We start from the raw sequence: 23,586 nt of genomic DNA, 5'->3' as shown, positions 1-23,586 counted from the left end.
ATTGGCAGGTTAATTGATAATGCATAACAATTTAAGTTCTTCACTTCTACAAACACACAAACACATACATAACACCAAAAAATGTTAATATTATAGAGTTCGTCAGTTCAACAAGGTAAACAACACACGCACAGAGAGAATTTGGAGGACATTACACTGACTTAAACAGATTTCTTGGAGACTTATCCTAACCTTAGTTCTCTTGCCTAATCCTTACCTTAACCTTAATCTAACCTAAACCCTAATCTTAAACTAAACCTGTTCTTAACCTAAATTTAAAACATGTCCCCACCTTCAAATTAATGGTTTATGTTATATAGGGACTTGCTTTTTGTCCCCATAATATGAATATGTAAACCAATATATAAACATTATATATACATGTAAATATACACTGTATGTATAAATGTTCATGTATATATAATGTGTTTTGTCTTGTTTGGGTCCTCGGTTTAAAATTATATATACTGTGTATGTGTGTGTGTGTGTGTGTGTATGTGTGTGTGTGTGTGTTGTGTGTGTGTGTGTGTGTGTGTGTGTGTGTGTGTGTGTGTGTGTGTGTGTGTGTGTGTGTGTGTGTGTGTGTGTGTGTGTGTGTGTGTGTGTGTGTGTGTCCTGGATCTGCTGCCACTACACGCCCAGTAGAAACATGTCATCATCCCCAAGCCCTCAACATGAAGCATCTTGTGGCTGAACTGGAAACACTGCTTTGGGGGAAATGATTCAACGCTGTCGTCACAGCAGTGTCGATCAGATCAGATGAAGCTGCAATGGTGGTGGTCTTAACCCTATAATAAACCACGCAGACCTCATCCTGACCTCTCTGCTAATTGAAAACAATAGGGACCATTACGACCCCCGCCCCCCCTCTTCTCACGCATGTTGCCCTGCCCTTTGCGGATCTGCGGTGGTTTTTAATAAAGCCATTACGCCAAACTTTTGCCGCAGCATGTGCGTGTGTGTGTGTGTGGACGCCGCACTCACATCTGGCCACATATCGATAGCATAATCGCACATATGGTTTTCCCTGCGCGAACACTGTAGCGTGCATTAATGGAGCCCACTCCCTCCACACGCACGCACGCACACAACACACACACACACACACACATCTGTAAGCATCATATCATCATCATCCTCATCCCCATCATCGCGCTGCTGCTGTAATTCCCATCGACCTTGATGTGGAGACTGCAGCGAGCAGACCTGCCGCTCGGAGGCTGCTGCTGCTGGAGCCCATCACAGCATTGTCCTCCTCAGACCTGCTCTTATCGGGGCCTATTTGTGGAAAATGCATCACTGTGACATTTCCATCCGTCCGCGCATACACCCTAGTCCAGCGTGTCCCCACTCACCAGCATCAGTCCCGGTGCTGTCCCTCCAGGTGAAACACGCCCGAGTGCCGATCACATCTGGTCGCTCCCCGGAATGGTGAGTTTTGAATAAAAGCCGCACAGCAGCCCAGGAACGTGTGTAAGAAAATACACCCCCCACTCCACCCTCCATTATGTGCTCACTGCCCCCCAACATCACACACACACACACACACACACACACACTAAAACACACACGCACACATGCACCGTGTGAGGTCTGCACAGCCAAACATGAGGCTAAATAAGCATTTATTTCATTTTGAAGCATTTATTCCATATGTGATTCAATGTGTTATTTAGGATGTTGGGAAAAAAACGGAGTTATGTGCATTTTTTGGATTTCAATTCAAACAATATAAGTATAGTTAAAAAATATATACACATACATATTTATAATCAAATTGTGTTTATTTCCCCTTTTCCGTCTTTTTTTGTTTAGTTAATTCAAAACCATCGATGCACTTTGGATCTATTACTTCCCCCTGACAGTCATTCTGTGCTCTGCTGGTCACGCCTGAGAAACGGGATTGTTGTTACCCTGCAGCGCCTCCTCGGCTAGATGCTACCGGCATGTTAGCTAACATCATGAGCCACTGACAGGGCTCCTGTGCGTGTTTCTGTGTTTTTTGTGACACACGCATGAGACTACTAGAGCTGCAAATTTGCGACGTGTTAAATGTGCTGTGTTTAATGTGATAGTTTCTGAGCAAAGTTAGCTTTTAACTTAGCAGCAGTGTTAGCCCTGTCCACACTGGGAGTTCACTGCAGAGTTTGCAGCGAAGAGAAGCTTCTGAAAGACGTTTTCACTGAGAAACAACACAATGACCGACAGAGCCAACAAGGACAAGCCCAGGAGAAGTCTGTCATTGTCCAAGAGCAAGAAGAAAGGTAATGTCTCAGCCGGGAGTCCTGCCAGTGCTGCCTCCTCCATGACTCCTATCACCTCGTTCTTCAACAGCCAGCCTCCCTCCAAGCTGGCCTGTCCCCTGTGTGGCCAGCTGGTACCAAGATTCAGGATCAATGAGCACATCGATTTGCAATGTCAGAACTTTGACAGAGGAGACAGCAGTGCCACCTCAGCAAGTAATAATGTTGTGCCAAGCACCCAGCTGTCACCCAGACGGAATCCTGCAAAGTCCCCAGAGCTGGATCGAAACAAGGAGGAGGAGGTCAAAGAGACCAACACCAGCCCTTACTTCAAAAAGGATGACTTTCAGCAGGCTCCACGTGAGATAAACAGTAAAACCGTGGTCAGGACGATTGACCTTGGAAGTCTCTCCGCCAAGATATCTAAAAAGTGCCTGGACCTACCTGAGAGGACACGGAAGGATGGTGAACAACTGGAAAAGGAGAGAGACCCTCCTGAGACTCTGGGCAGCTCGCAGAAAGAGAATTTCCTGAGTCCGAGTTTAGAGGACAACAAAGATTGTGTGAAAGTCATTGACCTGACAGAGACCTGCGATGAGTCTCCAGCAGCAGTGGCATATCTATCCTGTTCAGAAAAAGGACATAATCTTAAACAGAAAGAAACTATGAAACTGTCCAAACCAGAAACTTCCCCAAAACTAGTCACTCCAAAGTTGCATGTTTCTTCCTCCAAACTCGCAAAGAGGAAAAAAACAACTTCCACTGGCAAGGTGTCCGCTTTCACTAAGAAAGCAAAAATTGACAAGAGCAGGCAGTGGGATGAGGTCTTGTCTAGTGAAATAAAAGCTGAGAAAATTGATACAGACCAAGATAAAACTGTCGTGCCTTCCACAACGTCTGACCCCCCTCTGAGTTCAGAGGAGATTTGTGAATTAACTGCTGCAGTCATTAATAGTGATTCCCTGCCAGAGTTTGCTGAGCAGACCACCAGCGACCAAGCTGTCGAGAGCCTTCATCCACCAGATCTTCCATATTACCTCCGTAACTTCAGAACTGTACTAGAGGCGGTGCTGGAGAATGAAGACGATAGAGCGTTGTTCAACCCGGATGACATGTCACTCATACATGCATTTGAGAAGCTATCAGGTACGCTAGAATGTCACACAGTTATTATTTTACAATAATGAAAATATCTTATTGTTCTCATGTGTCGTCTCTATCAAAAGTCATGGGGCAGAAGCTGTATGTGAGGCTCTTTCAGAGGAAGCTGAAGTGGCTTCAAGTTAATAAACTGGATTATGAGCAGATATGCAGTGATCTGGGACCTGTTGCTGAGGAGCTGGTTCAAAGTGGTTTTCTGCAGTCAGGTAGATGAAGCCCAAATCTTTCTAATATCTCACATCTCTGTCTGAGTTGGCTGAACCTTCAAATTACTGAAATATATTTGTATACTGTTGCAAGCTGTGTTCATATTTCTTTATTTTGTTTGACTGCTGAGAGAATGAATTATCGATTGTTGTGTAGTAACTGGGAGTAAATACCATCTGTGGGTTGGTGTGAAAATCCAACCCAACCAAATTGTGTAGATTTTTTATTTTTAACCTTTATTTTTGTATTTTAAAGAGAATGATCTTGAGGACCTCGGAGAGGCTCTGGATCTGCTGCCCGCTCCTGAACTCAAAGTTCTGGCTAAGAGCTTCCATCTGGGCAGTTCTGGCACGCAGAAACAGCAGCTTGTGGACGGGCTGCTTAATCGGAGCAAACAAAAGTCAATCTTTTCTATGAGCCCTGCTCAAAACATCAGGGCTGTCATCCTCAAAAGGTGAGATGAGCAGTGACTTTGTGTTCATTTACTGTACTAGTAATGTTATGATTTCACGCCTGTGCTTTCCTCTCCAACGTTAAAGGGCGAAACAGCTCGCAGGTTCCTGTGTGCGTCTGTGTCGTGATCCTCGCGCTGTGTTCTCCCGCATCCTTCTGCTCTTCTCTCTGACGGACTCCATGGATGAGGAGGAGACGGCAGCTGGCGGGCAGAGCCAGCTTTTTACCATCCTGCTCGTCAACTCAGGACGACTGGCCTTCCCAGACTACACATTGCAACGTACCACCAAGATTTTCCTGGACAGAGAAGACCTGATTAGGTGAGGGCCTGCCAACAGAGTTCAGATTAATAAAGATTTGTTGTTGTTGAAGAAGTACAAACAGGAATATATACATCTTACCCCATAAATCCCACCAGATATGAAGTATCCATGCGATCCCTGCAAGAGGTAAACTCAGCGATGCAGGCAGGTCAGTGGGAAGAGGCCCTAGAGCTTTACACTGTTGCCAAAAGTGCCTGGCAGGAGCTGAAGAAAAACCATGACTTCAGGTGATGAGCGATGAATTTATTTATCAATCCCTTTGTTTCTGTCTGAAAAACAGATACAGAGTCCTTTGTGATTGTTTAACATTACCATTATCCTTGTGTTGGATAGTCATCAGGAAGAGTTGCCTGTGTTCCTGCGCAGCTTCACCACAGGATGGTCTTACACTCGGATCTTATCCAGAGGGGTGGAGATCTTGCAGCGGCTACGCCAATATGAGGTTTGTTGACCTCATCCACTCAAACTCACACATACGTAACCATGTTTGAAGTATGTCATAATTAAAACGGAGAGTTTTGTGTTACAGGAAGCAGTAGAGGAGCTGCAGTCCTTACTGTCCCAGTCGGTTTACTGTCCTGACAGCCGAGGGCGATGGTGGGACCGACTGGCGTTAAACCTTCAGCAACACCTTAAGAAAACTGAGCAGGTGAGCTGCAGTGTCCGCTCACCTCCTCAGAGACATCCTCATCATCTCATTCACTCATGTGCTCAGTAATAGATGACTCGTGTTTTCATTTGCATCGCTGCTGTTCTTTTCCTTGTTGCATTCAGGCAATTGGTGTTATTAGAGAAGGGCTGACAGACACTCTGGTACGAACGGGACATAAACTCTCCCTGCATCAGAGAGCCGTTCGGATGAAGGAGTCTGCCAGCTTCAAGAAGTATCGCCTGCAACTCGGAGATTTACCCACTATCCAAGTCCAAGACGTCAAACATGTGAGTTTTTGCTGCAGTATGTTCGCACTGAGCATCCTCGGGAAAACACTTTTATCACTTTTATATTTTCCTGCTTGTCCTTTTGTCTGCAGGTTACAATCCGAGGACAGCTGATTCCTCATGAGGGAGGCATGGGCAAATCTAGGTTTCTTTTACATACAAATGGAGAGGGGGGAGACAGCCACGAAGCCACTGTGATATGTTCTGTGGAAGAGCTGTGTTTAGCACATTACCGCCAACAAGGATTTGACCAAGGTAAACATAGTTTCTTGCCCTATAAAAAAACAAAACGTGGATGTTCCTCTGATCACAAAAACAATATATTGTTGTTGTCAATGTAACAGGAATCCATGGTGAGGGTTCAACTTTCTCTACATTGTTTGCTCTTTTGCTGTGGGACGTCATTTTCATGGAAGGAATTCCAGATGTTTTCCGAAACCCATACCAGGTAGAGTAAGCCCTCTATAACTTTTGTCGAATAACCACGCATCGGAATAGGTTTTAACTCGTGTTTGTTTCCCCTCATAGACATGTCCACTGGATCTTTACACCGACTGTTTCTATGAGAACAGGAAGGAGGCGATTGATTCTCGTGTTCAGTTACTCAGTGAGGCGTCGGTGGAGACGCTACATAGCATGATGGAGGATGTCTGGACCTCACAGGAGGGTAAAGTGTGTTCCCTGGTCAGCTGGGAGCTCTTTTCATCTCTTCAACATGCACAGGTATTTACTGTCAATCTTGCAAGTATACAGTGTCTTCAGAAAGTATTCAGTATAATAAAGCACTTGCAAACTATATTGTGTTGTAGATGTTATTTTAAGTTGATTAAATTGCCACAAATGCACATCAATCTACACAACATAATTAAATATGTTTTTAAATAATTATAAAATCCTCATCAAATCTCTTAATCAAATACTCAAAACTCACATTTACAAAAGTATCAAGATCCTTTGCTTTGGCACTCCAGTTCTTGTTTGAACTAATGTCAAGATGTCGATTGGAATCCACCTGTGGCAAACTAAATGTACATAGTTTAGAAAAATACAAACCTCTGTAAATAAGTTCCCCTAATTCACACTGCATGTCAGGACAAAACCCAGGTCATCAAGTCCAAGGACGTCTCTGTAGACCTCTGCAATAAAACTTTAACAGGGCATAGATCAGTGAGAGGGTACGAAACCAGTTCTGAAGCTTTGAATGTTCCCAGGAGTGCAGTAGCCACAGTTATTGTGAAATTGATTTTTTTCCGAGAGTTGTCCGTCCGACCCAACTGACCGACGAGAAGGGCCTTGGTCAGCGAGGAGTCCAACAACCAAAAGTCATTCTAACAGAGCTCTAGAATGTAGTCATGCGATTGGAGGTGTTTTCTAAGTAGCATGGAGAGGAAGACACAGTATAAACAAAGACTGTATATAAAGATTGACATCATGTAACCATCACCTCCCATTACAAAATATCCTGGATATGAACTCTGTTGACTTGAAGCAATGAATGGAGCCACGGAATTGAAGTCCTGCAGGAACATGAGTTCGATCAATGATGACTCACGGGTCAATCTCAGGGGTCAATCGTGAAGTTTCAATTTCTGAAAACAAGTTATACTTCATCAGTACGCTGTGTAGATTGATAAGCAAAAATGGCAGTTTTGCCAATTAAAATTGTTTGTAAAAAATAAAGGTCAGTATATATAGTGTTATACATTATATGAATCTAATAGATGTTTAGTATATTTTACTTACATTGTGTGATGTTGTATTGTGACAAATAATCGGTTTCAATTCATAACTGATTATATGTGTGTCTACATTTGTTATTTAGGTACTAACATATTTCTAACAGAACCACCTTTATTCACTGATATTTTGCAGTCCCTGGTGTCTTGCTTCGGTGGAGCCTTCTTAGGAGGAGTAACAGCAAGAATGTCAAAAGACTACAGACACTGTCGCGCAGGTTTGCCTGATCTGGTGGTGTGGAACACCTCAGAAAACACCTACAAGGTGAGATATCGACACTTTTAGCTATTGAAATAAGATTGATCCCTGAATCATGTCTGATTATTTTGCATAGCCTTGTGACACGGGTTGTCTTGTTGCAGCTGGTGGAGGTGAAGGGGCCCACTGACCGGCTGTCCCAGAAACAACAGATCTGGCTGGATGAGCTGCAGAAACTGGGGGCCGATGTAGAAGTGTGTCACGTGGAAGCTTGTGGAGCCCGAGGAGCTTGTCTGGAATAAAAACACAGAAGAAATGACTGAAGAGATTAAATGGAAACATGAGCAGAAAGACTGAAATAAACATGATTTGGTGCTGAATCTGATGGTTATCTTCCACAAACAGTACAACAACTTTAACCCTATTTGAGTATTAGTAATGCTGTCAAAAGGAGTGTTCCTTGGGAATGTGGTTTATCATCAAGTCAACCACTGCATCAACAGGAAGAGGCACATCATGGGATGATCATCACAGAGAACTGCCAGGATCAGAAATAGCTTACACATAATCAGAGGTTATGCATGACAGGAAATTGATCCAACTACCACACGAACCTGATGGTGTTTCCTTCTCTCTTCCAACACCGCATTCACAGGATCTTGGGTTGCCAAGCAACATAAACATGTTGTTGGCTGCTTATGAATTGTATGATGGCTCTGTGAGTTTGTTATGCAAGTGAGGTGGCTTTATATATCTATATATTCATTTTGCTGCTACTCTACCAGAATTAAAACATCAGTTGGGAACCAAGAAGAAGATAATAGGGCTGCAATTAACAATTATTGACATTATTGATTAAACTGCTGTTTGTTTTCACCATAATGTGAATAATTAATAGGTCTATAAAATGTCATGTTTGTGCCCATATTATCACAGTTGCTGTGTCGGTTTGTCTGAATAACAGTTGAATTACGACAACAATCATCACATAACACAAAAGCAGCAAATCCAACAATTGGACCTTTTAAAGAAAATTTAAATGATGTATTTTATGTAGGGCTGTCAATAGATTAAAAAAAATTAATCTTGTAAGTACTCAAGCCTGAGCGATATGGATTTCGGGGGGCAGATACCTCATTATAATCAAACATCTTATAATAAATAACTTTTAAAAAAAAATGTAAAGCAGTACAATACAATAAAATATATAGACTTTTTTGTTTGTCTGGTCATGATACACATGTGTATAGATTTTTGTGAAGATCGGTCAGAATAATTTATAATATATAATAATAAAAAATGTAATTAAATTAAATTAATAAAAATTTAATTAAATTGATCCTGCGCAGTAGCAATCTGCGCACCTCCTTGGATTAAAATTTGATTATGCAAGAAGATGAAAACAAACTAAGTGGAAGAACTTCAGCCTTTCCATTTAGGAATGATTTCAGTTATTTGATCATTATCGTAGTTAGACAAATTTCTTTGTCACGTATATTAATACTTAATCACCTCATGTAAACCTTATCAGGGCGTTCCACCACTGCAGAATCTTTAGTCCATAATAATACACCAGGTTTTAGCTAGTTTTTTTGCACTTACGAACTATAACTTTCAAATGAGTGTAAAGGAAAAGTGCAAAATTAAAGACGTGGCATACATTGAAATACCCAAAAACGAGAACACTAAGTTAAGTAGAAGTAACTCAAAATTGTGTGCATGTACTTGATATCTTTCTACCAACGTTGAAATTTAAGAGCACATTATTATGCGGAGTCTGGGAAACAAAGGTTCAGTGTACAGAATTTAGTGACATCTAGTGGTGAAGTTGCATTTTGCAGCTGAATACCCCTCACCTTACCCTCCCTCTCCAATCAGGAAAGAGAAAGAGAAACATGTGGCAGCCTTCAGTTGTCATGACAACTCAAAAAGGTGTAAAGTTTGTCCAGTTTGGATGACTGTAAATAAAACATGGCGGCCGCTGTAGAGAGGAACCGCCCCCGATGTAAATACAAAGTGTTTAAATATAAAGGACAGATTCTAGATTAAAGAAAACAACAATTAGTACAATTTAGATGAAGCACACTAGTGAAAACATCATTAGGATTGTTTTATATTCTATTCCTGCCAATAGATCCCTTTCTCCTAAATCCTACACACTGGAACTTTAAGAAATCACCTTGGTTTCCTCCTTTTGAAAGTGTCTGTAAGGATGGGAGAAGACACAATCATTACTTTGCATTACATTACGTTGCGTTACATCTTGGTTTGCAGGCCTGGGTCGTGAACGCGCTTTGGGGGAAGGGATGGCAGGTTGCTGTGCGTGTGACGTCAGAGCGTAGGAGAGAGAGAGAGGGAGACAGAGAGAGAGAGAGAGAGAGAGAGAGGGAGGCGATGAGAGGAAGCTGCAATAAACACACAGGGCGTCTGCGCCTCCCTAAGTAGGACAATAAAGTGAGGACGGCATCAATGCTCTAACAATGGATTTATCAGACATGCTTCTTCTCAAAGTTTCCCTCTTCGCCTGCTTGCTGAGCTACACCCAGGGTGAGTGAGCCGTGTCCGGGGAGAAGGTCCGGGGAGCAGGTCCGGGGCTCGGTGGAGAGCAGCAGAAAGGGCTCGGTGTAGCAGCCGCTAGCTTCGGTGCAGCAGCCGCTAGCTTCGGGAGGCTCCGCGCGGCCTGCGTGTTGTCAACAGAACTGCGCCCTTTTCTCGCTTCCAGCGGACGAACCGGGCGCAGCGCAGGAGCCGAGCCGGACCCGCGCACTGCGGGGAAATGAGGCGACGTCGCCGGGTCGTCTGCGAGTGTTGTCACGGTTCTTACTCTCGGGCTTGGCCTCGGTTTTGTTGTTATCGTGCGAACAGCGCCGACAGCCATTGTTGTTAGAAGATGGAGATGCCGACTCGGCTAGCGGACCGTTAGCTTTGGGCTAGCTAGCGCTTTAGCCGCTAACGTTGACAATGTGGTGAAAACAGCCCGTTTAGCCCCCGACGATGTGTTACCCGAGCTGGGCTGCAGCTCACACTTAACATGTAATGAGTTAATATGTTTGGAGGCATACGTGTAGTGTCTGTTCAGCTGCTGGTCAGTGTTGTTGGGTTCGGGCTTACACTGTTAGCCGCAGTGTTATCTGAACAGAGATAATGTGAATGATCCTGTTTGATAGGAATTGAATTGTTGTACCTATGAGACTATACAAGCTGTGTATTGGTGTTAAATCTGGTGCAATGAATTGAATTAAATGAGCTCTGTTACTGTTCTACACAATGATGTGTCAGTCACTCAGCAGTGTCCATATTCACCGTTTAGTTTAGTTTAGTTCGTTCATTTCAGTGTAATCCAAAAACAAAGCCTAGACCTATATACTTGTTTACATTCCCTCAACGAAATCAGGAGCAGGAAGGAAGACAAGACTTGTATTACCTTCCCATGTCATATAAATAACATAGATACACATGACATCCCTTTTGATTACCTTTCTTTTCACAAATCCCCTAGGAAATCAATCGTACCTTAATAGATAGCCACCAGCATAACATAAATATCACCCAGTAATGTGTAATATGTTTATGTTTCACCCTAAATTGGAGCCATCGTCAAACTGTTAATAGAAGCTATTAGTTTTCTAACATTTGATCAATCTCGTGTAGGTAAATACATTATATGGGATATATTATATTAACCACGTCGTTATTATACAACTCTGCTGTATTTTGTAGGTTTGTAAGTATTTCTGATAGTTTCGTATGATGGCAGAAGTGTAAGACTCAGTAATTCTTGCTCAGTGTTTATGGTTTGATCTGATGTGGGCCCGGAGGAATTAAGATACTTCTGAATAGTCGTGGCCTTTACTTCTTATAGTCACCTCAATGAAAAATTCAATGTTAGCACCTAAATATTTCATAATGCACATGACTGGAGAAGAAGCTGAAGCTTGGTCTACTCACCCACCTTTGTTACATGGTTACCCTGAATGCTGTAATTTATGGCCCGGTAGTCAGACATAATTACCTCTCAGAGAGTACTAATTACATAAACTGGTTTTACTGAAAATACTTTCTTTTGGGTTTCACGCTATGGGGCAAAGATCTAAGTATAAGAATCTTCCTGAAGGGCTTAAATGGCTGGTGGAGTTTGTCAGCAGGCTTGTGAAGCATCTGGTGAAATGGGTGGAGGTGCTGGAGAATCTCTCTCCTTCGAGCCCGCCACCCACTCCTCTGGTGGCAAAATAATGATGCTGCGACGCCGGGGGCAGTTGTTTAGTGCAGCTCGAAAACTGGCATCCATTTGACTTAAACAGATTGAGCTGAAATGTAAAACACAGACCATGCTGGTTTGCTGTCAGTTTCCATCTTTCTAATCCTTCATGTCAAATATCTGTCAGATTATCCATCTTTTTGAGCACCTCAGTTATCCTAACATGTACCATGTAAACCTCAGTTAATTACTCTAAAACAAAACATACTTTGAAGATTCAATCAAATTATTGCTTATACTACATTCAATTTAATATTATGAACCTCTTGACTTGAACGTTAGTGTTTTATCCCTGACATTTGGTCATGTATTGTGTAAATTTTTGCGATGACCTCCTGGTAACATGTACACACATTATTATTATTATTATTTTTGAGTATGAACAGTAAATTAATTCAAATCATAGAACAAATGAGACGTTGATCTGACCTGGTGTGAAGATCCATCCTGAGGGATCTGATCATAAGTGGACACCTAAGTACAGGTGTGAAGGAACATTAAGAATGTATTTAGGATCCAATCACTCAGACAACCTCCTAATGTGGTCCACATTCTTAAAGCTGTGTGGATGCAAATGGGACGTGGGCCTCATTGAAGGACCTCCTACTCAGCGGACAGGCTACAGCTTCATAATGAACCGAAAGTATTAGAAACATTTTCAGTGTTTTCCCAATACACTGAATAATTTGTGACCGCTAAAAGAAAATTCTAGAAAATTCACCCCTCATCTTCCCTCTATCAGAAGATTAAAGGACCTCCGACAAAAACACATATTTCTCTCACTTTACCTTTTCATTGGACCCTAGCTCCTCTCCCACAACCACACAAACACACACACATCCCTCTTTACAAATCGAATTATGAACTGAAAGGAATATTATATACAAACAGTTTTTTTCGTGAACACTCTCCCCACACCCAGAATCTCACTCTACATCTGAACTCACCATGTACTCTTAATGGAAACTCCTTTCATATGCTTATTTAATGGATGGTTAATTGTTCTTATTCGGAAATGAAGTTGTTTACTATTGATTACTGGATATTTTGGTGAATATGAGTTCTTTGTCTGTTTATTAAACATACCTATTTGATCGTTAACTTGATTAAATAATTCAATTGAATTAACCAAATTAATTATTTGGGATTTATTTTTCTTTGATGCCTTTTGTGGTTTGTTAAATAAGCTATCCGGGTTAACTCTCTTCAAATTTTGTGACGAAGCCCTGTCTGAAATTAATTGAATTTAGAAAACTTACGCTACACACTTATATCAGCACTGACTGCCACATATTTCATATTTTATATATTTTTCTATACTGTTTCTATATTTCAGTTTTTAAAGATGTGTTTAGTGCATTGATTTACGCAACTCCACTGACTCTCTTTCACACTACACACACAAACACACACTTGCTCACACACACACACTTGCTCGCACACACTGGAAACACCCAAACACATTGGAGGTGGCCCCATCTCTATAGTCAGTATGGATAAAAATGACATCATTTGGGGTTTGTGAACAGAAAGGATGTGCATGTTTATTTCCATACAGAGTAGAAGTGGAATCCGATCACAAGCAGTCACAGGAGACACTTTCAGGAAGGGTTTTGATTCCAGGTGTGAACAGACAAATAGAGCTGTCCCTTTGGGATCGGGTCTCTCAGGCCGGATGTTAATACCAGGTTTGAGCAGGGCCAGAAATATCTATCCATTTCTGAAAATCTGGACAATTGTGTAGTCCACAAGAGTTTATTTGCCTTGTATTGTCCTTGCTTCTTGTTGTTAACAGGAGTCCCTCTGTTCTTTTCAAACAGGACACTACAGAAACCCCCTGACCAAGTACATCCGTCACTATGAAGGCCTGTCCTACGACACAGAGCTTGTGCACAGCAAGCATCAGAGGGCCAAGAGGGCGCTCACCCACGAAGACAAGTTCCTTCATTTAGATTTTCATGCCCATGGAAGGTTTGTCAAGATTATTTTTTGCAGATATTAACCTAAAGGGAAATTCAACAGCATCTCTGTCTATTTTGATGTATCCTCGTCTATCTCCTTGTTTACCTGCCTGTTTACCTTGTATTGCTCATCCCATAAGTCTACTTGCTTTATGATTAAAGATGGAGGTCAGCTGTAGCAGAGATCTGCAGAGTTATTACAATTTTTTGACATTTACTCCTATTTTATGAAATCCTAGACCTGGTCAGAAGCAACCCTTTGACTCTGTGGTGACGGTGGATTTAAAAATAATTTCTTTGTAGCTTAAAAAAAAATCAGCTTGAGGTTCCTGCAAGCTATAGTAGTGGATGGCTGGATGGACTCATGAAGTCCTTATCATGGTTCCTCGTCCAGCCTTTTGAAGAGGTGGTGTTGTTTGATAGAAAGTGCCCACTCTCTACATGACAAAGTCAAGACCATCTGGCTAGGATCTTGGCAGAGGCTGTTTATCACCCTGCCCGTAGAAGAGCCTGCTGTTCCTAAACTCCGATGGTGCTTAATAGGGAAGTCAACGATAATAAGAGCTGAGCAAACAGGCACAGAAGATATATCTTCCTTTTGAAAAGTGTGTCAGCTCCTTTTCCCTTTGACTTTGTGAAAAAGCTAGACATGCAACCCAAATTCTTTGCTGCGCTATTCTTTGCCTGATTTGAACAAAATGTCTAAATATGGCTGAAATAGCTGTTATTTTGCTGCTTTCTTTGTGTACCTTGCGTTTTCACCCTGAAGTCATAACAAAACATCCGTGACTCAATAGCTACTGCTCACATATAAGGGCACGATTTATGTGTCTATTCATATGTTAAGTTTCAGCATATTTCGTAGATCTAAAGCCCTCTGTTTTCCTGCAGTTAATTTAGAGACTATGCACTGACCTACACAACAACAAAATGCACACAACACAAGCACACAATGATAGCACTGTGTAGGTGTAACATGAAACCCAAGGTTTACTTTAACATCTTTGTTTCCCTTCCATAGGTTTGATCAACAAAAAACAGCATTGTTTCAATTTGTCCTTATTTTTTCTCTTCTCTCTCCTAAAAGATAAAGACTATTGTTCCCCCTTCCGCTTGGAAAAGAGCTTAGATACCAAACCATGCCCTTGCTTTCACCCTTCTCCTCACTTTTTTCATTCCCTTTTTACTTTTTCTCAAGGGCTTGCGAAATATTGCTTACCCCCCAAAGTGAAGCCAAATTCAGATCCACACCCAAATGCATGGGCTCACACTGCTGAATATGGATATGGCATGAATTAATCAGGAGACAGTTTTTGGACATCAAAGAACCAGTTTCACCGTATTGTATATTTTTATGTCTTTGATTTTAGGCATTTTAATTTACGGATGAAGAGGGACACCACCTTGTTTTCCCCAGATTTAAAGGTAGATGTTTCAGGAGAAGAGATTCCTTATGATACGGCTCATATCTACACTGGAGAAATCTACGGTGAGGCTTCCTTTAAAACCCCATTGTTTTAATGTGTTTATTAAAGTAAAAGCAAGGCCTTTTGTTTTATATGGAATTTTTGTTAATTATTTTGTTTATGGTATGATCTTGTGTAGTAAACGCCTGTACTTTTGTTATTTTGATTCCCAGGAGAAAAGGGTACCCTAACTCATGGCTCCATTGTGGATGGTAAGTTCGAGGGCTTCATTCAGAGCTACCAGGGCAACTACTACGTGGAGCCTGCAGAGAGATACTTGGAGGGCAAAGATGTGCCTTTCCACTCTGTCATGTACCACGAAGACGACATACGTAAGTTTCCAGCAAGTTCAGTCACATAAATGCTTTGACAGTCTGAATGTACACATATATAAATGTGTGGTCGGGAAAGCGCGGGGTTGGAGCCGTGGAGCTGATGGAGGCTGACTGGTATAAATCACCTCCCAGGGAGTAAAGATACCTGAGGTGCTCATTAGATGAGTAATACGATCTTTCTCTGGGGCTGCTAGCTCACTTACACAGGCTTTACAATGTTGGTACTGATAGTGAGCACCAAAGACACTTCACTACCCTGGCACCCTGTAATTTCAAATCATCTGTGTACATATAGTTTGTGGCTGAGGGGCAAATTAAACAGAAATGTGAATAGAATCACTAATGAGGGAGACAGGGAAGTAACAGCTAACACAGCAAAGCTAGGCTCAAGTGGCGTGTAAGTACATCCATTAGTTGATCATAAATAGTGCCAGAAATAGAGTGACTCAGGGGGTTAAGTAGCTAACATTGTCTCCCGTAATCCTCATAGTGTTGTGTCTGCCTCTCTCACTCAGACTACCCGCACAAGTACGGCCCAGAAGGAGGCTGTGCTGATAGCTCAGTGTTTGATAGGATGAAGAAGTACCAAACATCTGCCATGGAGGAGCCACCCAAGGTGAAACTTCAACACACCACAATTAGCCCTCACAGTTAAAGAAAGACATTTCTTTTTGTTACTAGGCTCCAGAGATACCTATAGACCTTTTTAGTGTCTCTGTGCAATTTGAATTAACATAGACTGGTGGGAATAGCCAATCTCTACTTAATTAGTGGTTGTCAACATGATAAATGAGCAGCTCATCTGAACACCAGGAAAGAGTCGATCTTTGCTGAATGTTTTTTACTTTCTCATTCTAAAGTGGGGTTGCACACATAAACTCCTTTCATGAAAGAATTTGCATGGAAATATTTTAAATTCAAACCCAAAGTTAAAAAAAAATAGTGACTCGAGTCACAGTTAGCTCTTGTTAGCCTAATAATATTTTCTCAACAAACACATAGACACATTATCAGCACTCGTGTTGTAGTAGCGACAATATGTTCAGAATTAATTTGAGTAAAATCTAATTCAAATGACCTGCTGCTTTGTATTTTTGGTGTATTGTATGTGTATGCATTCACATCAAGATTAATAATAGAGGTTTTGTGTAATGTGTTCTGTTTGTAAATTGTGAAATTACATAGTATAAAAATGTAAATTATAATTTAATCTGATCAGCCATTCATCTCGAGAGAAATTTCACATTATATTTTTCATTTAAGAGCAGCTGTTACTTCTGAACCCGCAAAGGACTATGCCTCCCATGCTCACCACTATCATTACGTTAAAGTCACTGAGCTAAGCATCCAATTTTCTGGAAAATAACTCGGCAGCAAGCTTTGAAAACTCTGAAAGGCCTTTAAACAACACGCAACACTTTTCTGAAGGTATTTTCAGAATCCTCAGACTAAGAAAACCCAAAAATATTTTTAAGCCTTTTCTCAAGTTGTTCCTCTTTTTCTAATCCAAGCAAAGATACCTGTCCATGTCTACGTTCAATTTCTATCACATAAACCAAAAGTGAAAGTGCTCTTGTTAATATTATTAAGACGTGCTGCTGTTTCTTACATTTTTTAATAACTTCATGTTTTTTTCATGAATTGCATAGCTTAAGTCTTTTTTTGAACGCTGTTTATATATTTTTTTTCATCACAACCCTCAGATAAGTGCAAGTATTTAATTTTTATCACTGGTTATTTATTTTTACTCTGTAGTATATTACTGAACTGGTAATACAGGAGAGACACAAACTGGAGCTTCTTAAAGCTGCAAACATCACAAGAGAAGCACTCTCCAGTTGTCACTTTGAGGTTATAAAAGAGACATTTTCCCAAAAGTAAAAATAAATAACTTTCATTTAAATGGAACGCAAGTTTGCTTTCGGTCTAATCATTCCTTCTGATTTCCCCGCTCTCCTCATGTGACATGAAAAGTACATGTTCCTCAGCACAGTTGCAGCCTATGAACATACTGCAGCTGAAAAGCACAGCCTAAAAATACAAGTCATTATTTATTTAGCCACTGTTTGGTGGAAAATGTTATATATATGTTTTATTTAACTGTCTGTTTCCGGCTCTCCTCTCCGGTTCTGCTCACACCAGGAGCTCCACACTGAGGCGGGTTTTAACGAACCTGTACTGCTGAGGAAGAGGAGGATGGCGCAGGCGGAGAAAAACACCTGCCAGCTTTTCATTCAGACTGACCACCTCTTCTTCAAGTACTACAAGACCAGAGAGGCTGTCATTGCTCAGGTAACACACAGTCAGCATCAGTCACTTGAGTCCTGCCACTGCGGGACTGTAGAAATGAGATCTACAAAGCGAGTATGAAAGAATATCATCCGCAGGGAAGTTTTTTAATAATCAAAAATTGGCTGCCTAGTATCAGAATAATAAACCCTCCGCCAGTGGTTAATCATAACACTTAACAACCTTGGAAAAATAAATCACACGAGAGTTAACATCAAGGTTTCAGTGCTTCCTGTCTGGAATTTAATTTCAGAGCCATGGCCAAAGAGCAAATGTTCAGAGTTACAGTTAGAGGTGAACATATTTTCAGTTTTTTTTTTAGAGATGCTAAATTTCTTTTTTAGATACAGTTGGATACAAAGTACAGTTTATTTTCTTTGTGCTAAGCAAAGCTAGCCACCTGCTGGTAGAACTTTTTTTTTTTTACTGTACAGTAAGAGATTGGTATCAACCTCCTCACTGAAAAAATGGCACAAAGCCAATAATGGTATTTATCAAACTATCAAACTATTCCTCTAAAATTCAAAGCAAATTCACATTATTTGTCATATACATATGTTCCATCCCTGATTTGGTGAGGACCTTTCCTTTTGGAGTGGTGTGGAGGAAGGTGTTGTGTGAGTTCTCTGTATGTACTCAGGCTCCCCCCCCACAGTCCAAAGACATGGCAGGTTACTTTAAATGTCAACTTTAAAAAAATCTAGAGTGTACCTCCTCGCCTCTAGCACAATGTCAGCTTGGATTGACTCCAGTACCCCTGTGACCCTGAAAGGATAAGCAGCAGAATGAATGAGTGGATAGTTTTGATAATATTAGTTAATTTGGCGTTCTTTCATAGTAAGTTATCACAAATCACAGACTGCATCATACAGTGAGACGTGTGATTTGTTTTTTATTCTCCGTTTAGATCATCACAGTCAAAGCTTTTTTTTTAAAAAAGTTTTGTGAAACCTTTTCAATTTCAGATCTCCAGTCACGTCAAGGCCATTGATGCCATTTACCAGGGCACTGACTTTATGGGCATCCGCAACATCAGCTTCATGGTGAAAAGGATCAGGGTAAGTGAAATATTGAGAAACTAATCTAAACATTATATTTTACATACAGTCACTGCCTTTCCTCTGACCTTGTCCTCCTCATCCCTCACAGATAAACACCACCAATGTGGATAGGGACAGGTCCAACCCATTCCGCTTTTCCAACATCGGTGTGGAGAAGTTCCTGGAGCTCAACTCTGAGCAGAACCATGACGACTACTGCCTCGCTTACGTTTTCACCGACAGAGACTTTGATGACGGAGTGCTGGGCCTGGCCTGGGTGGGAGCCCCCTCAGGTACTGGAAGACAGTGTATCATCAGTGATCTGCGACTGTAAAATTCTGTTCCGTTTTCACATTCCTTGTACTGTATAATAGGCCCATTATCACCAAACCTTGCTTATAAGTGAGATCATTTGAGGGTAGAATAATGAATAATTGCCCTGACAAAAAGCAGATTTTCTTCTCTAATGAGCAAAATCCTTAATTTTTGTAGCTGTGGTTTGGGAGGTTTGTTCCAACCTGTGCTTTTGCTTCTCAGGGAGCTCTGGAGGCATCTGTGAAAAAAGCAAGCTCTACTCGGATGGAAAAAAGAAATCTCTCAACACTGGTATAATCACTGTACAGAACTATGCCTCCCACGTACCTCCCAAAGTCTCCCATATCACTTTTGCGCATGAAGTAGGACACAACTTTGGCTCCCCGGTGAGTTACTCAGATGTTCCACATTTATACACAGTGAGATTTATTAGGGGCTTGTACTTTTTATCCTTTGCACTTTTAACCTCTGATATTTTTTTTTCCTTTCTTAACTCTCAGCACGACTCTGGATCTGAGTGTACCCCAGGGGAATCCAAGAGCCAAGACAAGAAGGAGAAGGGCAATTATATCATGTATGCAAGAGCCACATCAGGAGACAAGCTCAACAACAATAAGTTCTCCATCTGTAGCGTTCGCAACATCAGCCAGGTGCTGGAGAAAAAGAGAAGCAACTGCTTTGTCGGTACGTGTTGCCTTTTTTTTTTAACCTTAAATTTAACTGTGTCTACCGAGATTAGTTTCAGATTCTCCACGCTTCTTATTAGTGTGGGAGGTTTTTTATCCACATGAAGGCTGAAGATAAATACAATGTAACTCAGAAAGCACCTCGTGTTGGCTTTGACAAAGCAATATTGGCATTAGTATACTTTTTTCACAAGTAGTATTTGGAAGATTGTGTTAGGTTAGGTTCAATTTTACTGTCCACAAAGCGTTAAATTTGCCTTGGACCCACATAAAACCAACAACATAGATTACAAATAAATACAATAGTAGATAAACAGTAAAGGGGGAGAGGTCGAGGTTTAATCACAGACAGTTCAATATATTTAAGCTTTTTTCTAGAACCTGACCAATGATTTTGGCCGATATCTTTTCCCAACCTTAACATACATGTTTTAGTTAAATTCAACTGTAAAATACAGAGCCTGTTTAACTCTAAAATATCGCAATCTGCATCATCCCCCAGAACATTCACATTGGTCGTTAATTTCTTTTTATCTATCTATCTCTTTTTTGTGTGTCACTTAAATCAACTTTCAAAGAGCAACATAAAAACATGGGGCTGAAGTGTCCCCATGTTTTTTATAGACATTCATCCTGTAGTGTCCTTGAAAGCACTCAGTCATTTGGCTGAGGCTTTTGAGAAAAAGCCTCAGCCAAATGACAGGTAATGTGATTTCATTAGAGTGGCACACCTGGTTAGTTCTGTACATGTAGTTTCAAGCAAATCATTTTTGGCTGATGATGGAAAATATTAGACTTTAAACTCAGACTGGGTAAAAATGATAGAATTTGTGAACTTAAACAATGTATTTAGATCCGGAGGAGATGGCGGTTGTTTCAGTTGTTTCGATGGACACAGAGAGGATCGTCGATAGTCACAGAGCCGTAAAAACTGCAACAAATCACTTTTTACAACCCAAACATGTATGAAAAGACTCAAAGTGAACACTGTAGGCAGACTACCTGATCACTTTAACCAAATTATTTAAACATTTATTTCCCTATTACTGCAGCAACGTATTCTTTTGCAACAATTTTCCTTTGCTTTGGCTTTTGAAATAAATAGTTTGTCTCTGTGCAAAAAGTAAAAGTTGTGAAGAAAGTTTTTGCGGCCCAGGCTTAGTGTTTATTCTTCCTTCTCTAAACAGAGTCCGGTCAGCCCATATGTGGTAACGGTCTGGTGGAGCCAGGAGAGGAGTGTGACTGCGGCTACAGTGATCAGTGCAAGGACCAGTGCTGCTACGACGCCAACCAGGCCGACAACAAGAAGTGCAAGAAAAAGCCTAACAAAGTTTGCAGGTAGACCCGGATGCTATTTCTTTCCCGAATTGTGTTGGTGTTCCGTAGGGAAGTTTGTTTGTGACCCCTCACGACTCAACACTTGTCTCTCTCCAACCAGTCCCAGCCAAGGTCCTTGTTGCACGCAAGAGTGCTCTTACAAGGGTCGTAACGACAAGTGCAGAGAGGAGTCGGAGTGCGCTCACCAGGGCATGTGCAACGGAGTCAGTCCTCAGTGCCCGACGTCCGAGCCCAAAGCCAACTTCACCGCCTGCCACGGAGAGACACAAGTCTGCCTCAACGGGGTCAGTAGCCAGAGGCTTTACCCTCCGACGAAGTGGTTGTCATAGCGATGTCACATTCAAAGCAGCCATTGTTCTGATCTCACCTGTCCTCACGCTCCTCCCCGACAGGGCTGCTCCGGTTCCATCTGTGAAAAGTATGGGCTCGAGGCGTGCACCTGTGCCAGCCAAGATGGCAAGGACGAAACGGAGCTCTGCCACGTGTGCTGCATGGAGAAGAGTGAGTCCCTTACCCTTTTACTCAGTTTCATAAGTATTTTCTTCTTCTGCTTTAGATTAGGTCTTTGTCATTCAAACAGTTTTGACTGTCTGCGATGTCTCTCCCTAGTGAATCCTAACACGTGCAGCAGCACCGGATCAGAAAAGCTGGCTCGCTTCTTCAACAAGAAAGTGACCACCCTTCCAGCCGGCTCGCCTTGCAACGACTTCAAGGGCTACTGTGACGTGTTCATGAAATGTCGTCTGGTGGATGCAGACGGGCCGCTCGCCAGGCTAAAGAAGGCCATCTTCAACCCTGAGCTCTATGAGAACATTGCAGAGTGGATTGTGGTATGTGTTGACCTCTTGATTAGGATTCTGATCAGTTATTAGTTATTAATGCGTGAAGTGTTTTTCTATCGATTTGGGTTTGACTTACTTCCTTCTCTCCTTCAGGCTCATTGGTGGGCAGTGTTGTTGATGGGCATTGCCCTCATCATGCTCATGGCTGGATTTATTAAGATCTGCAGTGTGCACACACCGAGCAGTAACCCCAAACTCCCCCCTCCCAAACCACTTCCAGGTGAGTTCAGAGGTTCACAAAGAAAGTTACAAAGCCTCCTCTGAGGGAAACTGGCTCATCGACTGAGTAATGAGCTTCACGAGTCCTTATCTGTCATCACTTGCTGCAGCACTTTACTGAGCAAAGGTTTAGTTTTCATATATTAAAAAATAATTCTGATTAGACTGTTAGGATATTTCAGCAAATAGAAAGATAGTGCAAAAATACACATACTTATAAAGCCGCCAGGTTATGATCTAGTGCAAAATAGTCATTAGATAAAAGTCATTCATGTATTTAATATTTAAAACTGTTATTGTGGATATAGACACTATGGATATTGCAATGGATTAAGCTCAAGTATTAAAAAGGTCACAACTTAGAGAACATATCCAGCGTCACACTGGGTGCTTGTACCGCAAGTGACGATTGTGTTGCTGATCTGTTGTCTTGAGCAAATCTGTTGTCCACACAGGGAGCGCGTCTGCTGCGGAACTGCTGCAATATATGTTTTACAAAAGGTTTGCAGTTGCAAATGCCCATAGATAATAGGATTTCTCACTTGATATCATTGTAATGATAATGGTCTGTATTTATATGGTGCTTTTCTAGTCTTGATGACCACTCAAAGCACTTTACAGTAGAGTTTTTTGCCATTCACACACACTTTCATACAGTGCATCTATGGGCAGCACCTTTTTTCTATGAGGGGCAATTCGGGTTCAGTATCTTGCCCAAGGACACTTCGGCATTCAGATGGGGAAGACTGGGATCCAACCACTGACCTGGTTAGAGGACAACCACTAACATCCCCCAAAGCCGGCCTACCCCACTTGTACTTTTTTACTCTACATTTTATTTGGACAGAAAAAGGTTTAAGAAGCGTTGTGTCGGTAATAATCAATGGTATTTATGTTGGTGACATATTCGACAGATATAGACATTGAAATGTTGGTGAGAGATCATCACGACTCACACTCACCAAAATGAAAAGCAAGACGTCCTGCGACAAACACCCGCTAACTCACAAATGTACTGCAGCCCGGCTGTTATACTTGATATCAAATGGGGCAAAAGTTTCCCAAAGAAGAAACCTAATTCGATGTGTGTGTACAGGCTAAAGGCAGCTTTGTTAGCAAAATCGAGTTTGCGATCAAAGCCTGCAAATTTCAGCAAGGTTTTCTGTAGTTTTTCTACAGTAGAATTCCTCCATTTGTTGTGGATACGATGGTGTAAAGATCTAGAGTTTCTCGAAAGAAGAATGATACACAAAGATTTTTATTGCTGTGTGGATCGATTAGTCTGTCTCTCAACAAGCTCACCCTGAACCTTTCTTCCAACAGGCACTTTGAAGAGGCGGCGAGCGCAGCAGCAAGCTAACTCCCAGGTGCAGCACGCGGCTCAGCACGCCCACCCGCACGGCCACGCCGGGCACGGGGCCCAGAGGCAGCCGGCGAGGCAGCCACAGCGGCAGGCGCAGCCAGCGAGGCACCACCGTCAGCCCAGAGAGAACTATCAGATGGGCCAGATGAGACGCTGAGACCCTGTGGACACCGCCCCCCCCCACCCCCCCCCACCCACACACCTCCCCCCAAT

At 41.8% G+C, this 23,586-nt stretch overlaps 2 protein-coding genes across 2 annotated transcripts; both read left to right on the top strand.

The window, feature by feature from the left end:
- Nucleotides 1-2,197: 2,197 nt before the first annotated feature.
- fan1 (FANCD2 and FANCI associated nuclease 1) lies at nucleotides 2,198-8,430 on the top strand. The gene is made up of 13 exons (XM_061076932.1): nucleotides 2,198-3,389; nucleotides 3,470-3,610; nucleotides 3,867-4,065; nucleotides 4,151-4,384; nucleotides 4,483-4,614; nucleotides 4,721-4,829; nucleotides 4,917-5,036; nucleotides 5,162-5,326; nucleotides 5,419-5,581; nucleotides 5,671-5,774; nucleotides 5,855-6,049; nucleotides 7,199-7,327; nucleotides 7,426-8,430. Exons 1-13 carry the CDS (start codon nucleotides 2,198-2,200, stop codon nucleotides 7,561-7,563), a joined length of 3,021 nt encoding a protein of 1,006 aa, XP_060932915.1. The 3' UTR covers nucleotides 7,564-8,430.
- A 1,205-nt stretch (nucleotides 8,431-9,635) lies between these two features.
- LOC133008905 (disintegrin and metalloproteinase domain-containing protein 10-like) lies at nucleotides 9,636-23,530 on the top strand. The gene is made up of 16 exons (XM_061076282.1): nucleotides 9,636-9,808; nucleotides 13,340-13,490; nucleotides 14,851-14,969; nucleotides 15,120-15,278; nucleotides 15,797-15,897; nucleotides 17,424-17,573; nucleotides 18,536-18,628; nucleotides 18,720-18,903; nucleotides 19,148-19,311; nucleotides 19,426-19,609; nucleotides 20,799-20,949; nucleotides 21,050-21,233; nucleotides 21,342-21,450; nucleotides 21,559-21,779; nucleotides 21,885-22,011; nucleotides 23,334-23,530. The coding sequence occupies exons 1-16, from the start codon at nucleotides 9,742-9,744 to the stop codon at nucleotides 23,528-23,530; spliced, it is 2,361 nt and encodes a 786-aa protein (XP_060932265.1). The 5' UTR covers nucleotides 9,636-9,741.
- The last annotated feature ends 56 nt before the right edge of the window (nucleotides 23,531-23,586 follow it).

Source organism: Limanda limanda, chromosome 8 (genome assembly GCF_963576545.1).
Source record: "Limanda limanda chromosome 8, fLimLim1.1, whole genome shotgun sequence".
NCBI classification, from domain to species: domain Eukaryota; kingdom Metazoa; phylum Chordata; class Actinopteri; order Pleuronectiformes; family Pleuronectidae; genus Limanda; species Limanda limanda.
Note: the sequence above shows the minus strand (reverse complement) of the source record. Positions and strands in the feature narration are given on the sequence as shown.